The sequence below is a fragment of the Typopeltis vanoorti genome, chromosome 1 (genome assembly GCF_054136105.1).
Source record: "Typopeltis vanoorti isolate ZY-2024b chromosome 1, IOZ_Tvanoo_1.0, whole genome shotgun sequence".
Taxonomy (NCBI): Eukaryota; Metazoa; Arthropoda; class Arachnida; order Uropygi; family Thelyphonidae; genus Typopeltis; species Typopeltis vanoorti.
Window position 1 is genome coordinate 114,170,467 of NC_143549.1, and position 16,579 is coordinate 114,187,045.

The 16,579-nt window shown below is 36.1% G+C and overlaps 1 protein-coding gene across 1 annotated transcript in view; it reads right to left on the reverse strand.

The window, feature by feature from the left end:
• Window positions 1–16,579, reverse strand: part of Coq8 (ubiquinone biosynthesis protein COQ8, mitochondrial) — a 210,537-nt gene that overhangs the window by 155,764 nt on the left and 38,194 nt on the right. The window contains exon 3 of the mRNA XM_090398930.1: window positions 10,069–10,500. Within this exon, the coding sequence (XP_090255056.1) occupies window positions 10,069–10,500 (432 nt within the window). The remainder of the gene's footprint in view (window positions 1–10,068; window positions 10,501–16,579) is intronic.

The window sequence follows — 16,579 nt, forward strand, 5'->3', positions numbered from 1 at the left end:
TTTCATGAAAAAAAAATATATATATATATATATATCAGCATATGTGAAAATGACACAGGTTTATCAGTACAGTATAGTAGAGTACAGTATAAATGAAACTGCAAGAACAATAGCTTTACTTTTAAATGCTGACAACTCATTAAATTTTTAATGAAAATAATTGACTATCATTCATGCAAATGAATATAGTATTTTGAAAAAGATTTCATGTAATTGCTGACTTACCCCTAACAGGAAAATGTGAAAATCACATTATACAGGTAATTACTAAAATAAAGAGCCAAAAGGCTTCAGTTCAGCAATGTGAAATGATATAAGCAAAGTGGATAATAGATCCAGCATTATTATTATTAATATTACTATCATTCTTAAGAGAAAGACCTTCAGGGAGTCAGGGACTAATCAAGGGAGGCCACATACTACATGCACCAGCTATCATACTTATTCTTGAATTCATTCACACTGCTTGCACTCATAACATCCAATAGCAAACTATTCCAATCACAAACCACTGTATGAGAAAAAAATCTAGCCATCACCGGCTTCCAAGGATGCCCTCTTGTCAATCATATCACCCTTTTCCCTGTTTGCTAGTGTCTGCAGTCTACAAATTCTAAATCTGTCTTCATAATCAGTATTCCACAATCCTGATATCATTTTTAACACTCTCCTTTGCACTCTCTCCACTACTATATCAGAATTACAAAGGAAACCATATAAGCTAATGAACTTCAGACCTGCACACAATAGTTCAAGCAAGGTCTTATCAAGGCCCTGTAAAGAGGAAAAATGACATACTTAACATTCGTTTCAGCATGGCAATTATCTTTTGAGTTGTATTTGCAATCTTTGCTACATGGTCCCCCCTGAACTTCAACTTCCTATCTACTAACACTCCAAGATCCCTAGCCTCATCAGATTCTTCTAAAGTAATCTCACCAATATAATATGACATTGGATATCTTATCATGCCAAAGTGAATGACTTTACATTTACTAACATCTATTTTCCTATGCCCACAATTCTAGCCTATTCAAATCAATCTGCAAGTATTGTATATCAATAGTACTTGCAGAATTTTATTAATGATATTAATTAATGTTCAGATTGAATAACAGTGGACCAAGCACTGATTCTTGTGGTACACTAATGGTTACATATCTTGCAGACTCTAATCTCCCATATACCACTTTTTGATATCTGTCAGTCAGCCATCCTCTTATCCATGTTAATATTCTATAATCCAAACCCATATTCTCCAAATTATGCAACAGTCTACCATGATGTATTCTGTCAAAAGCCTTAGCAAAATCCAAATCATGGTGTATCCATGATTTGGATTTTGGTGTATCATGGTGTATCCATTCCCCTTGTCTAGTTCAATGGCAACATTGTTATAGAATGTGACCAAGTTGCTAAAACATGATCTTCAATTAGTAAACCCATTTTGCTCATTGCAAAGTAGAGAGAGAGAGAGATTCACTGTCAACTCATTTCTGAATGCGAGCCCTGACCAATTTTTCCAAAATCTTCACCACAACTCCTGAGATATTAATTGGTTCAATAGTTGGATACACTAATTTTTGCACTACCCTTGTGGAATGGAAGTGCTATATATTCTTTCCATTCCTCTGGAATCTTCCATGTTCTGAGACTCATATTAAACAGTCTAGTCAAGGAATAGCCAGTTCAGCTTGATCACTCTTTTAGCACACGTGCTGATATCCCATCAGTCCCTATTGCTGAATTCTTATTCAGTTTGTGCAACAGCTTTAATACCTCATCCTCATACACTCAAGTTTCTTCATCCAGTGAAGAGGTAGCAGTGAGCTCAATGTTGCGTACACCAGGTCGATAGCTTTTAACAAAATGGGTACTGGTACTCATTAGTTTGAATAATCTCTTCTTCATCTGTTACCCTCACACACCATCTGCATTTAGAAGAGTTATTCTTTCATATTCATTCTTTCTTTTACTTGCAGCATATCGATAGAGTTCTTGTGGGTTGTCTTTAGCACGCAGAGCCAGTTTCTTTTCATACAATAGTTGTGACTATTCTAGCCTGCTGCTTATGATTTTCAGAACGAACATCATCCTTATGCACAAGGTATTCCTTCCACATCATTCTTTTCTTTTGAATCTCTCGCTTAATAATACACATCCATTTGACTCCTATCTTATTTATTCTTAGAAATCTTGGGACACATTCTGATATCAATTCATTTAAGTATTCTTTAAATGCTTCCCATCCATCAACTGATCCAAATCATTCATTCCAATCATTCCACTGAACTCAGTATACTCCTCAGTTGGTCATGATTTCCTGCTTGTAGTTTGGCATGTAACCCTTTTCTGAAGGAACATTCATAAATTTAGTCATTTCCCAAGTGAGTACCACATGATCACTGTCACCAACCGGAGGCAGAATAGCTACATCTTTAATTGAAGTGCCCTCTAACACTCTGACCTCAAGCTCCTTCTGTCACATGCTCCTTGAGGAAGTTGTCCCGCAACAGCTCAATAAATTCATTTTCATTCTTCTCATAAGATGCTACTGATAACCCAATCAATATTTGGATAATTAAAGTCTCCCATTATGATTACTCTTTTCATGCTCATCTTTTCTATTTGGTGATGCATTTCTTCATCACTTGCAGCCGATCCACCAGGTCTATAATAATACCCCACTATTAATTGATCGTGTTAGATTCCACCGCACACCAGATGGCTTCAAACTCACTGCCACATGAAATACTGTTAGCAGTACTACAATCATAGGTCTCTACACTAACTGGATTCAAGTTATCTGATTTCATTAGCAGCACACCCCTCCTCTCCTATCCTTCCTAATAAAACTGTACCCTTTACACTCGATACCAGTTAGTATGTCTAATAATTCTGATAGCCAGGTCTCACTAATGCCTACAATCTGAGGTCCCAACATATTGACCAAGGCAACAAACTCAACCCCCCTCCCCTTTGTTTCTGATACTCCTAGCATTTGTGTATAGACTTAATGATCTACCTGCATGTTCTTTTGTATTCTCTTGTCTGCAGTCTGCATGACACAAATGGACAACTTGCAGAGCTCTATTTTTCTCTAGTGCCTTATACATGTAGACATCTTTGGACACGTTTGATGAGTCTGAACCGGATGAACACAAAGTCAAAATTGTTCTCTCCTTGTCAATATTTCCATGATAAAGTCCATTCAAAAATCCCAACTGATGCCAAAAGTATTCAAATGTAGGCTGTCCCACTTATACAAATCCAATCTTTCCTCAAACTCACTCCACACATTAAAAAACTTGCATCCATTCCTTCTACACATCCTACAGACTGAATCATCTACCATCATAGCCCTTCTTCATAATTCATTTTTATCATATCGAGGTAAAATAATGACAATTTTCACTTTCTCACTCTTGAAGGCTGAATGAATGTAGAAACTATGTAGAAATTTTATTTCGAAGTTGAATGTAGAAAGTATAAAAGTTTCATAAGTTGACCAGAGAGCTTGTGGGAACACATTCCTCAGCATCCCTGAGTTGCCTTAATATGGACTACTTAAAAGACATATGTTCTTCCCAACCATCTATACATTTGCTTTTTGATAAGGTTTCACTGTTTCACTGGCCTGACAGATGTTTCGAACTGGTTGGTTCTCTTCAGAGATCAGGCAGAAACCTTAAGAGAGCAAAAAGCCTTGTTCAGTACTAAGGATCTTGAAATGTCAGAAAAATGTATCTTTCGTAAGTGAACTCTTAGTCAGTGCATAAAAATAATTACTAATATAAAGAGCCAAAAGGCTTCAGTGAAATAATGCTGGATCAAATATCCACTTTGCTTATGCAATTTTATACGAAGCCTTTTTATTTTATTTCGCTCTTTATTTTAGTAATTACTTTTATGCACTGACCAAGAGTTTGCTTAAGGAAAATACATTTCTCCGACATTTCTAGTTCCTTAGTAGTGAATGAAAGTTTTTTCTCTCTTAAGGTTTCTGCCTTGAGAGAGCTTCCGAGAACCTGGGAATTGGTGTTTTCTGGGAAGGCCTCTATCAGAGCTGTCAGTGGATGCTTTTTCCCTAGAATAAGAGCAGTTCTGCTCAGTGGTGGGGGTCAGCCTGTCACTGAATAGAACCACTGTTGAGTTAAATGATCCTTTGGGTCACTCATTGAGTTTAAAGTGATCTGGGAGATTATCTTGTTTTGGAGCAGACTCTTTACTTATATAGTGGTCTCTGAAGAGAACCAACCAGTTCAAAACAACTCTCAGGCCAGTGAAACCTTATCCAAATAGAGTAATAAAAGGTGAATATATAGACGTGTGAGCAGCACCTATGTCTTTTAAGTAATCACACTAAAGCAACTTGGATATGCTGAGGAATGTATTCCTGCAAGCTCTCTGGTCAACTTACGAAACTTTCATAATCTCTACATGCAGTGTTGAAATAATGCTGGATCTAATATTCACTTTGCTTATGTAATTACATTATGCAGGGATTTAATGAAGTGAAAATAATCTCACAGATATTCTTGGCTTTTATTTCTTATTAATATTTTCTAGATACACTTGTCACACGTCTTCCCTCTGGCAATCTTTCCTTCAGTGTATACTAGAAACCGGAACATACTGGCCAATATATACACATAAATTCATACCACCACCAAACACAAAAACTAGGTGTCATCAATACCCTAAAAAAGGGCTCTGTAATAGGCAGTTGGCAATGTGTAAGAGAAAGGTAATGTGCAACAGAAAGGTAATGATAAATGAGGGCATCATGATGTAATTGTGCATGCAATATTACATACATACAATTACTAAGATGTATTTTTCATTTTTGAAATTATGGATTCTACGACCATGTTAAAATAACTCTTTTTATTATCCTGACGTTTCGATCTTCATATCAAGATCATCATCTGGAGCATACATAAATATACAAGACAAGCTGCGTTACATTTCAAACCGTAAGCTAGAGAAACAATGATTTGATCACTTGCTACTCAACAGCATGGCCTCTAGTGAAAAAAAAAAAAAAAAAAAAAAAACATCAAGCTAGATTTAATTTATGATTACATGAATAAACATTCTTGCTAACAGATGGTTCTTCTTCCATTAACATTGATGTCCTATTTCTATTATTATAATTGTTATTTTTGATTTAAAAAAAAATTAATAAAAAAATATATATATATATATATATATATAAAATAAAAAATAAATTATTTATAAATTACAACATGAGCAAACATTCTTCTTATAGATAGCTTTCTTTCAATAACAATGATGTCCTATTTTTAGCATTACAATTGTTATTTTTAATTTAGAATCCTGGATTATCTGCAGTCCTGTTTATAGTTACTCTTAGAGAAGAAGGTTCCGTGGGTCGAATATGTGCCTTCCATATGTTTGGAATTTTTTGACCATCATTACTGTTCAGATTGGGGTGGTTGATAATAATCTCACAGGCTTCCTTAAATTTGCATTTGTATCATGTTTTGGTGTGATGTAAACAACTGGTGCTTTTCAAATCAATTCTATGTAAGGTGGTCAGGGCATGATCAGAAAGGCCAGCTTCAGCAAAGTTATTATATTAATGTGTCGTTTATTTTCTTTTTGTCTGGTAGGAATTGTGCGTCCTGTTTCCCCCTGTATATGATATGTTACAGGTGCAATAAATGTGGTATACTCCAGGGTGGGCCGTTGGGGGGGGGGGGTCTTTGGATGAGTTGAGTAAGCTTTTTAATATTGCAGGAGGTTTAAAGGTGGCTTTGAGGTTGCATTTTTTGTAGTATTCTGTTTATTTTATCTGATGTCCCTTTAAAGTAAGGAATGGTTATAATTTTATTGTAGTCTGGTTTATCTTTGTTTTTTATTGAGATCTTGTAGAGAATTTTGTTAATAGTGTTTTGGCTGTAACAATGTTTTAGAAAAGTATTGCTGATAACTTTAAATTCGTCTTTTGATGCATGTTGATTGGAGCAGATCTCCAATCAACATGCATTTTTTTAGAGTATTAATATTGGCCAATATGTGTTGGTTTCCTATAAACAGTGAAGGAAAGATTGCCAGACAGAAGACGTGTGATAAGTGAATTTAGAAACGGAAGTGTGTTCTGGTTTTCAATCTCAATTGTGTTTGTGTTGTTTGTTTGAGTGGCTAAGGAAAGTGTCTAGTGTCTGGCTGCAATGGAACCAGATCGCGAAAACATCGTCAATGTATCTAAGCCAGACTTTGGGTTTTAAAGGAGAGGAATCTAAAGCATGTTGCTCAAAATGTTCCATATAAAAGTTAGCAATGGGAGAGATAATGGCGAGCCCATGGCTGTGCCTTCTTTTTGTAGGTAGAAAACGTTTTGCCATACAAAATAATTTGATTGGGACATTTGGAAAAAGAGGGCGGAGATGTCAAACTGACTAATAACTCATCTTTTTCTAATGTAATGTCTTTGATAATGTTTATGAAGTGTTGTGTGTTTCTGATATAGGAGGGGCAATGGCCTACCAACTCCTTGAGTGTTGCCGCTAATTTCTTGGCTAGGTGATAATTCGGGCTATCTATCCCTTTGACTATCGGCCGGAGTGGTGTGTTTTGTTTGTGTATTTTCGGTGGTCCGTAAATTCTTGGGGAACGAGCGTAGGGCAGAAATAGTTTTTTGATGGTATCTTTGGGCCATGTGGTAATTGATTTAAGTAGTTTGTTAAACTTTGATAAGTCTAGAATACTAAGATTCCACTTATCATCGTTTAACAGGCAAAGACCCTATAAGAAATTTAAATATATGCTTGTTTCTAAGTATGTGTCTGTATTTTGTATGTTTCTAAGTATGTATATATATATATATGGGAAAAAATGCCAATGATAAGTGTAAGTTAATAATATTGATTTAGAGTTGATATTACCTTTGATAGAAAATAACTTGCTAGAGAAACAGCAAAGATAATACGTGTGAACAAAAGCTCAAAGTTCTAGGGCAAGCAGACGGTTGCCTCCGGCAGTCGCGTCCTCACAGCATGTGAAGAAAACAAGCGGAGAGAGAACTCACGTTGTCAGGTCAGACCCATGTGATGAAAATTCTACGTGGCGGGTGAACGACCTAAGTTACAGTGATTGCCGGTAGGGAGGAGATATAAAAGGGTAGGACCCCCCCCAGGTCTCTTCTATTTTTTCGTTTCCCCTCGTCGTTGACCATTTCTCTTGGTGTTGGGCTTTCGTTGGCTGGACGGTTGTGGGAGCAACTCCATTCCTGAGAACTCGGACGATGTTTCTGTGGGAAACCTAGTCACAGACTCCTGGGAAGCAGCAGCAGGCCATGCCGCTTAGAGTTGGAAGAAATAAAATACGCATCCCGAAGGCCATGACCGAGGTGGTCATGAAATGATCGCTTGAGCATATCAATGATCAGAGAATTCTAGGCCCTGAAACAGATTGAGAGTACCGAAGGAATGTCCAATTGAACCAACCAGAAGCAAGAACCAAACAACAGGAGCTACCAATCACCTACAGGTAACAGTAATATAGTTAACCTATCCAACCACGCTTTAAACAAAGATGAAATCTCAATACTCAACAAAAGTTTAAATTATGCCATAGCACCCAAATCGATAAACAAACTTGAATTTATTTGTAATATTGAAAGAGGCCTAAGATTCATCCCAAATAACATAGCAGAAAAAATACGTTTAGAAACCGCCAACATTTTAAATCATAACAAAACAATAACAAGCAACCTAACTCAACATGAATTATCAGCGATAAAATCACTCAAGTCAAATCCGAACATCTTAATAACCAGAGCAGATAAAGGAAGTGCCACCGTTATCTTAAACCGAACCATATATGTGAAAAAAATGAATCTGCTGGTCTCAGACAATAACACATAGCAATTAGTTAACTATAACCCAACTAATAGAATAAAAAAGAAAACAGAGAATCTACTTAAGTCAATTACCACATGGCCCGAAGATACGGTCAAAAAACTATTTCCACACTACTCTTGTTCCCCGAGAATTTATGGGCTACCAAAAATTCACAAAGAAAACACACTGCTAAGGCCTATAGTTGAGGGGACTGATAGCCTGACTTATTACTTAGCCAAAAAATTAACAGCAACACTCAAGGAGCTGGTAGGTCATCCCCCCTCCTATATCAAAAACACACAACACTTCATAAACATCATCAAAGACATTACATTAGAAAAAATGATCTATTAGTCAGTTTTGACATCTCTGCCCTCTTTACGAATGTCTCAATCAATGAAACAATTCTTCTTTTACAGAACAAATTTCCTCCAGATATCACGGATCTCTTTGCGCATGTATTACGTTCTGGTTATTTTGTATGGCAAAACGCTTTCTACCTACAAAAAGAAGGCACAGCCATGGACTCGCCATTATCTCCCCCCTGATTGCTAACTTTTATATGGAGCATTTTGAACAACTTGCTTTAGGTTCCTCCCCTTTAAAACCAAAAGTCTGGCTAAGATACATTGACGATGTTTTCGCGATCTGGTCTCATGGCAGCTAGACACATTCCTTAGCCACCTAAACAAGCAATGTGCGACAAGTGTATTTCTAGATACACTTGTCACACGTCTTCCCTCCGGCAATCTTTCCTTCACTGTTTACCGGAAACCGACACATACTGGCCAATATATATACACATAAACTCCTACCACCACCTAACACAAAAACTAGGTGTCATCACTAAAAAACAGGGCTCTGAAGATCTGCTCCAATGAACAGGCACTGAAAAACGAATTTAAAGTGATCAGCAATACTTTTCAAAAAAATGGATACAGCCAAAACACTATTAACAAAATTCTCTACAAGACCTCAATAAAAAACAAAGACAAACCAGACTACAGTAAAACTATAACCATTCCCTACATTAAAGGGACATCAGACAAAATAAACAGAGTACTACAAAAATACAACCTCAAAGCCACCTTTAAACTTCCTACAAAAATTAAAAAGCTTACTCAACTCATCCAAAGACCCACTCCCTCCACTCCCTCCCTGGAGTATACCGTATTTACTGCACCTGCAACATACCATACATAACGGAAACAGGATGCACAATTCCAATCAGGCAAAAAGAACATAAACGACACATCAAATATAATAATTATGGTGAAGCTGGCCTTTCTGATCATGCCCTGTTCACCTTACATAGAATTGACTGGAAAAGCACTAGTTGTCTACATCACACCAAAACATGGTATGAACGCAAATTTAAGGAAGCGTGTGAGATCGTTATCAACCACCCCAATCTAAACAATAATGATGGTCTAAAAATCCCATACATATGGAAAGCATATATTCATCCCACGAATCCTTCCTCTCTAAGAACAACTAGAAACAGGACTGTAGAAAATGCAGGATCCTAAATCTAAAATAACAGCTTTAATCATAAAAAATAAGACATCACTGTTAAAGAAAAAATCTATAAGAAAGAATGTTTATTCATGTTGTAATTCATAAATTTATTTTATTTTATTTTATTTTTTTAAAAATCAAAAATAACAATTGTAATAATAGAAATAGGACATCACTGTTACTGGAAGGAAAATCATCTGTAAGCAAGAATGTTTATTCATGTAATCATAAATTAAATGTAGCTTGATGTAATTTTTTTTTATTTATTTTTTTTACTAGAGGTCATTCCAGTGAGTAGCATGTGATCAAATCATTGTTTCTCTAGCTTACGGTTTGAAATGTAATGCAGCTTGTCTTGTATATTTATGTATGCTCCAGATGATGATCTTGATATGAAGATCGAACATCAGGATAATAAAAAGAGTTAATTTAATACGGCTGTAGAATCCATAATTTCAAAAATGAATGCTGATCACCATGTAACACTAAAAGAAAGGAAGATGTATTTTTAATTAGTGAATGAAGGCATATGAATATTTCCACTTGATTCTCAGTAAAAAATTCGTATATAGAGGATGCATTCATATTTTCAGACTAAAACACTAGAAGAAAAAGTGGTTATTATTATTATTATGCAAATAAATATACTACATTCATATAATATTATTAAAAAAGTACTTACCGATTGACTGAATTTTGTATTAAGTAACACATCTTTCTTTTGCTGCTGATGTTTTTGAGCTACACTGTTTAGATATGAAGAGTTTGACACTGTTAGTTTAGTTGAATCCTGATAGCTCTTAGATTTTTGAATATCTTGCAAATTGCTTTGCAAAGAAAATGAATTGTCATTAACTTGTTTGTTCAAAACTGGTGATGTATTGCTATTTTTTTCTGAGTTCTGTTTTAGTAATTGTTTTTGTTCTGCTAGTTCTGTTTCTGTAATTGCAGAATAAAAGTCATACTCATTGTTGATATCATGAACAGAAATACTGTGTTTCTGTCTGTTTGCTTTCCCATATAAAGCATCAGATGTAAGTTGTACATACTGTAAAATACCTTTACACAGAAGTGATGATCTTGAGATGAGGTCAGCTGATATGGATGATAAGTCCTAAACATAAAAAGCTTGTTAAAATGAATACAACAGACAAACACAATAGGTTTCACTATAGGAACATAATATTTTATTTGCATATACTCTATTTCATTCTTTAAGAGAACAGCAACTGAAATATTACCTGTTTGGATTCAGTATGTAACATATAGATTATTCCAAGCATGACATGTATTTTCTCATGTGATTATATAATCATTTACAGTAGTCCACCCTTATCTGGAGGGAATATGTTCCAAGACCTCCAGTGGAAGCTTGAAACCATGGATAGTACTGAACCCTATATATACTATGTTTTTTCCCATACATACATACATACATACATACCTATGATAAAGCTTAATTTATAAATTAGGTACAGTAAGAGATTAACAACAATAACTAATAATAAAACAGAACATTATACGGTAATAAAAGTTATGTGAATGGAATCTTAGCAACCACAGCATGTGATTTTTTTTCTTTCCTTATGAAGTCAAGAACTTTCACCTTTTCACTTAAAGGAAGCATTTTATAGTTTCTCTTTGACATACTGAATTGCCAGCATCACCACTCGTGCACTTTAAGGCAATTATAAAGTAAAATAAGGGTTACTTGAACACAAGCACTGTGAAAGTTAATCTGATAACCAAGACAGCTACTAAGCAGTGGTGGAGCTAGAGTTTTTGCCGTCTCTCTCAATACACACCAAAAATACTACAAAAAAATCATAACGACGTATAGGGAAATAAATTAAAACACTACATTTATTTTTGAAGTAAAACTTTAATTTCAACATTCTAAAATGTTATTTTTCTTGCTTTTCTGTTAGCAGAATTGTCAATGACATTGGCGAAGTCTATTTCATAGCAATGTAAGTAATTCTTAATCTATTTTATTTAGAAAAACTCCTCTCACAACTAGTAACACTTACAGAAATTGTGAAGAAAATTCGCAGTAGTATTATAATGTTTGGAAATGAGTTCTCAAGACTGTATTTTAGAATTAACTGCGAAAGTTCAAAAAGGTTCAAAATGCCGTCTGGGGTGGACCACACCCTCTGCACCCCTCCTAGCTACACCTCTGCTACTAAGTGATTAGTAATTGTAGGTCGTGTACACAGTACGGCATGGATATGGTGGACAATGGGATGATCCACGTTCCAAGCACAGCATAAGATTTCATCATGCTACTCAGAACGGTGCACAATTTAAAACTTATGAATTATGTTGGAAGTTTTTTCCCACTTGGTTAGACTATAATAAATTTATTTTAATCCTTTATCCAAGTGTAAGCAAACAAAGTTTACAGCTGAAGTATCTTCAGGACTGAGGCAACTCGTCGAAAGGTGGACCAAGCTCTTGTCACTCCTTGTCTTTGCATTATGGGAGATACTAAGCACATCCTTGCAGACATGTATAATGCTATGCATTAAGGGAAGGGCCACTACACAGACCAGTTTTGACCATTGCTTCCACCTTAGTATCACCACCTCTGGGTCTAGCTCCTACTGACGAGACCTCAATAAAGGTCAAAACTGATCTGGGTAATGGCCCTTCGATTAATGCATAGCACTATACATGTCTGCAAGGAGATGTGCTTTGCATTATGGGAGATACTAAGAAAAGGAGTGATGAGAGCTTGGTCTACCTTTACCACGAGTTGTTTCAGTCCTGAAGATACTTCAGGTGCAAACTTTGTTTGCTTACATTTGGTAAAGGATTAAACTAAATTTATTAGGAATTATGTATTTCTAGAATTTTCCATTCAATATTTTCAGAAGGGTGCTTAAGGGTCAGAGCTGTATAACTGAGAGGAGACCTCCACATAGCCTTTAAAGGAATGCGGAGAACCGACCAGGGCTTCTGACCTAATGTCCAATCCTCACCTTCTCGTGGTGCACCCTGTTGGGTATCTACTTGGATAGTCAACGAACGAGGATGGGCTGGCAATTTGGGATTTAGCCGACCAAATTGTATTCTTATTGGTTAAACCAAAATAAAAAATGATGATACAGCATGACAAAATTTCATGCCAGCTGGGGCGTCGCCCAGTTAAATAAGGACTAACAACGAAAAGTGAGCTACTGGAACAAATCTGAAAACACACCCCAACTCAACATCACCAGAGTTAAAGATCAGTACTATCAACATAACACGCCTGAACGGCAAAGAAATGGAGCTAGCTGAGGAATTAGATAAGTACCAGATCGACATAATAGGGGTGACTGAAACAAAAAAAGACAAAATCTGGTGAGCTCTTTCTGAGCAATAAATACAAAATGTTATATTCAGGCAATGACAATCAAGGAAAAGGAGTAGCCATAGTATTCAACACAAAATACGAGGCTAATCTTCTTGAATGGCAGTCAGTCTCAAGTAGAGTGACTTGGGCAAATATGAGAATGGGAAACTGGACAATGAGACTTATTTGTGCCTATGGTCCCACAGAAGGTAGAAGTAGAGGAATTTTTTCATGTTTTAGAGAAAGCAACTGACACAATGAAAAAGGAAAAGTTGGTCCTTGTTGGGGATCTAAATAACAGAATAGGAAATGATTGTGAGACATACAAAAATATTTTGGGAAAATTTGGAGAAAAAAGCAAAGTTAATAATAATGGCAATTATATGTTGGATTTCTGTTCAGGACATGGACTGGTTATTACTAACACCATGTTCCAACATAAAAATGTGCACAAATTCACATGGAGAGAAGAGGCAAGGAATAACAAAAGTCTCATTGACTATGTTATTGTTGATAGTGATGTTTTCTGCCTGGCGCAGGACACCAGAGTGTACAGAGGATTTGAAATTGGAAGCGATCACTATTTAGTCTTGAGCAGGATAAAATTGAATTTCATATTGAAAAGAATAACATGTAAGAAAGTTTTAAAGCGAATAAAAGTTGAGCAGCTCTCAGATGTGAACTGTAGACTAAAATACAAAGAAAAAATGAAAGAGTTTGGGAACAGGAATCAAACCTTGGAGATTCAGTGGCAAACTCTGAAGAAAACACTGATTGATTCTGCCAGAGAGGCATGTGGTGAGGTTGTCAGCATGGATAAAAAAATCAGGACTCAGGAAGTTCAAGAGGAAGTGAAGGAAAAGAAGAAAGCATATCAAAAGTTCCTGTCAAATAAGTCAGCTTGTGCTCTTAGAGAATACAGAGACAAATGCAAGAATGCTAAACACTGTGTAAAACTAGCTAAACAAAAGTCATGGGAGGACTTTGGCAAGAATATAGAAAATAAATATCAAGAAGGTGGCCAAATATTCTGGAGGTTGTTGAAGAAGCTTAGGAATGGAGGAAAGAGTGCTGTAAAAGGAGTTAGAGATGATAAAGGTGACATGAAAATGGGAGAAAAACGATATCTTTGAAGTATGGAGTAATTACTTTGAAAAAAAAAAAACTGCTGAATGAAACAAGCAGTGATGACAGCACAGTGGTAAAATACACTGACCAGGCATGCAGTCAGGAATACATATCCATACTTGAAGTAGAAAAAGCCATCAAAGGCTTGAAATGTGGAAAGGAAGCAGGAGTAGATGATAATCGACCAGAAATGCTGAAGTGTGGTGGTATAAGAGTTTTACAGTGGCTGCACTGCATAGTTCAGAAAGCCTGGACAGAGGGACGAATTCCCGATGATTGGAGTAGAGCTCTCATGGTACCCATATATAAAAAGAGAAATAAAACTGAATGTGAGAATTACAGAGGTATTTCCCTACTGAGTGTTCCTGGCAAGATCTATGCAAGTATACTTGAGAAACGGTTGAGAAGAATTGTGGAAGAAAAGCTTGGTGAAGAACAAGCTGGATTCAGGCCAAATAGAGGCTGTCAGGATCAGATCTTCACTTTATGACAAATAGTCAAGAAAGCATGGGAATATAACCGAGATCTGTATTTAAGTTTTGTCGATTTGGAAAAGGCATATGACAAGGTGCCAAGAGAGAAGCTATTCAATACGCTACAGTTATATGGTGTCAATGGGGCATTATATCAAGCAATACTTAGTCTTTATTTGAGTTGTAAGTCAGCAGTTAGAATTGAAGGAAGTACAGGAAGATGGTTTAATGTTAAATCTGGTGTGAGACAAGGATGTACATTATCCCCCTCTGTTATTCATTATCTATATGGATCACATTATGAAGGAAAGTGGTATTAAACATGATATCAAAATTTGAGATGTTAATGTCAGCTCTTTGCTTTATGCAGATGATGTTATACTTCTAAATAAATCCGCTACCAGACTGCATGATTCTCTGACTAAATTGAATAGCTGTTGTAATAGATATGGTATGAAGGTCAGCAATAAAAAGACAAAGAATGAAAATAGGCAGAATCATTGAAAATGTCAACTGTCTTGTGAATGGAGAACCTTTGGAACAAGTGAAACATTTCAGCTACTTGGGCACGATTTTTACTGAAGATGGTAAATTAAATATAGAAATAGACAACAGAATCAGCAAAGCTGGTATGGTAGGAAGTCAACTGAATAAATTCATATGGAATAAGAGAGAAATTAGCCAGAATACTAAATTAGCTATATACAAGACAGTGTTCAAACCAGTTTTAACTTATGGATCTGAGAGCTGGGTCAGAAGTAAAACACTTGACCAAAGACTAGAGACTGCAGATATGAGAGTCCTGAGAAAGATTAGAGACGTGAACTGATGGCATCAATGGCAATATCATATTAAAAACGAGGATATTAGGAAAGAACTTGGTATTGTCAAAATCCAGGAATGCGTTAGCAGAGCTAATCTCAGATGGTATGGTCACTTAAACAGAATGGGTGAAGAAAGAATAGCAAAACAAGTGTTCTCTGCCAGTTTGGCAGGAAAACGACCCAGAGGAAGACCAAGATATAGGTGGATTGATACGCTACAAAGTGCCTTAGACAATAGAAATATAAAATCTGATAATGTTCAAGTCTTGACAAGTATCAGACTGATTTGGAGGAAAATTGTAGATAGGAAGTTAGTAATGATGTAATTTTTTTCATGTAGTACTATCATAACCTGTACACCCCTTGTGGGTACATGGCAGGAATTTGATGATGATGATGATGATGATGATATTTTCAGACTGGGGTTGACTGCAGGTAACTTAAACTGCAGAAAGCATATCCACAGATAAGGCGGAGTGAGGCTACTGTATAATAGTTTTGGCTTATACTGCAGTTGAGAGGTTTATGAATTAGTTACACATCTGACAATAGATGATAAAAAGGTATCTTCTAACTTCAACCAGGTTTCTAAGTGGAAATGGAAGATAGATCAAACTAGGCTCTGCAAATGCTTCTGAGATTTCATAAATATCATATTTATGATATCATAAACCCATAGGAGGAATAGGGTATATTGAAGGGGGAAAGAGTAGATTATAGAAGAATTATAGTAAGATTTATATAGTAAGGTCATAGTTGAAAGGCCAGAAATGAAAAGACCCCATGGCCCTCGAGTACTCTAACTGGTAATTAGTTTACGGAATTAACAACGCATATAAAGTATATTAATTAAAGATAACTTTAATAAATAACTTCTATATTTCGGCAACGTCACGTTGCCATCTTCAGGAACATAAAGATATGGTATGTGCACGCAGGCACTAACAAAAGCAAATAAGGAAGAAAGCAAGAAACTAATATTGTTCCTAAAGTCCTATTGGTGCCCTCTGGTGGGCTAATTTGGTTGACTTGGCAGTTGGGCTGAAGTTCTCAAAATGTAAGTCTCCCAAATTTGTTGAGGTTACTAATGTTTTTTAGAGCTGCTGAAGATTCCTTGAATAATCTCTCATATTTAAACTTGCTGTGGTGTATTATTTTTGTTTTCTTCCAACGAATTCTATGGTGGGTATCTAAGGCATGGTCTGCCAGCCCAGAGCGGTTGTACTGGTGAAACCGGATGTAGTCTTTGTGTTCTGAAACCTGATATTTGTTGTTCTGCCTGTTTGGCCAAAGTAGGACAATTTGCAGCTGCAAGGGACCTGGTATACACCAGGTAGGTCTAGGGGAAGTGGTTGGTAGAGCGGATAAGGGATGCCAACTTTTTATATGGTCTGTAACAGGAAGTAAGGTCATATTTTCTGAGGATAT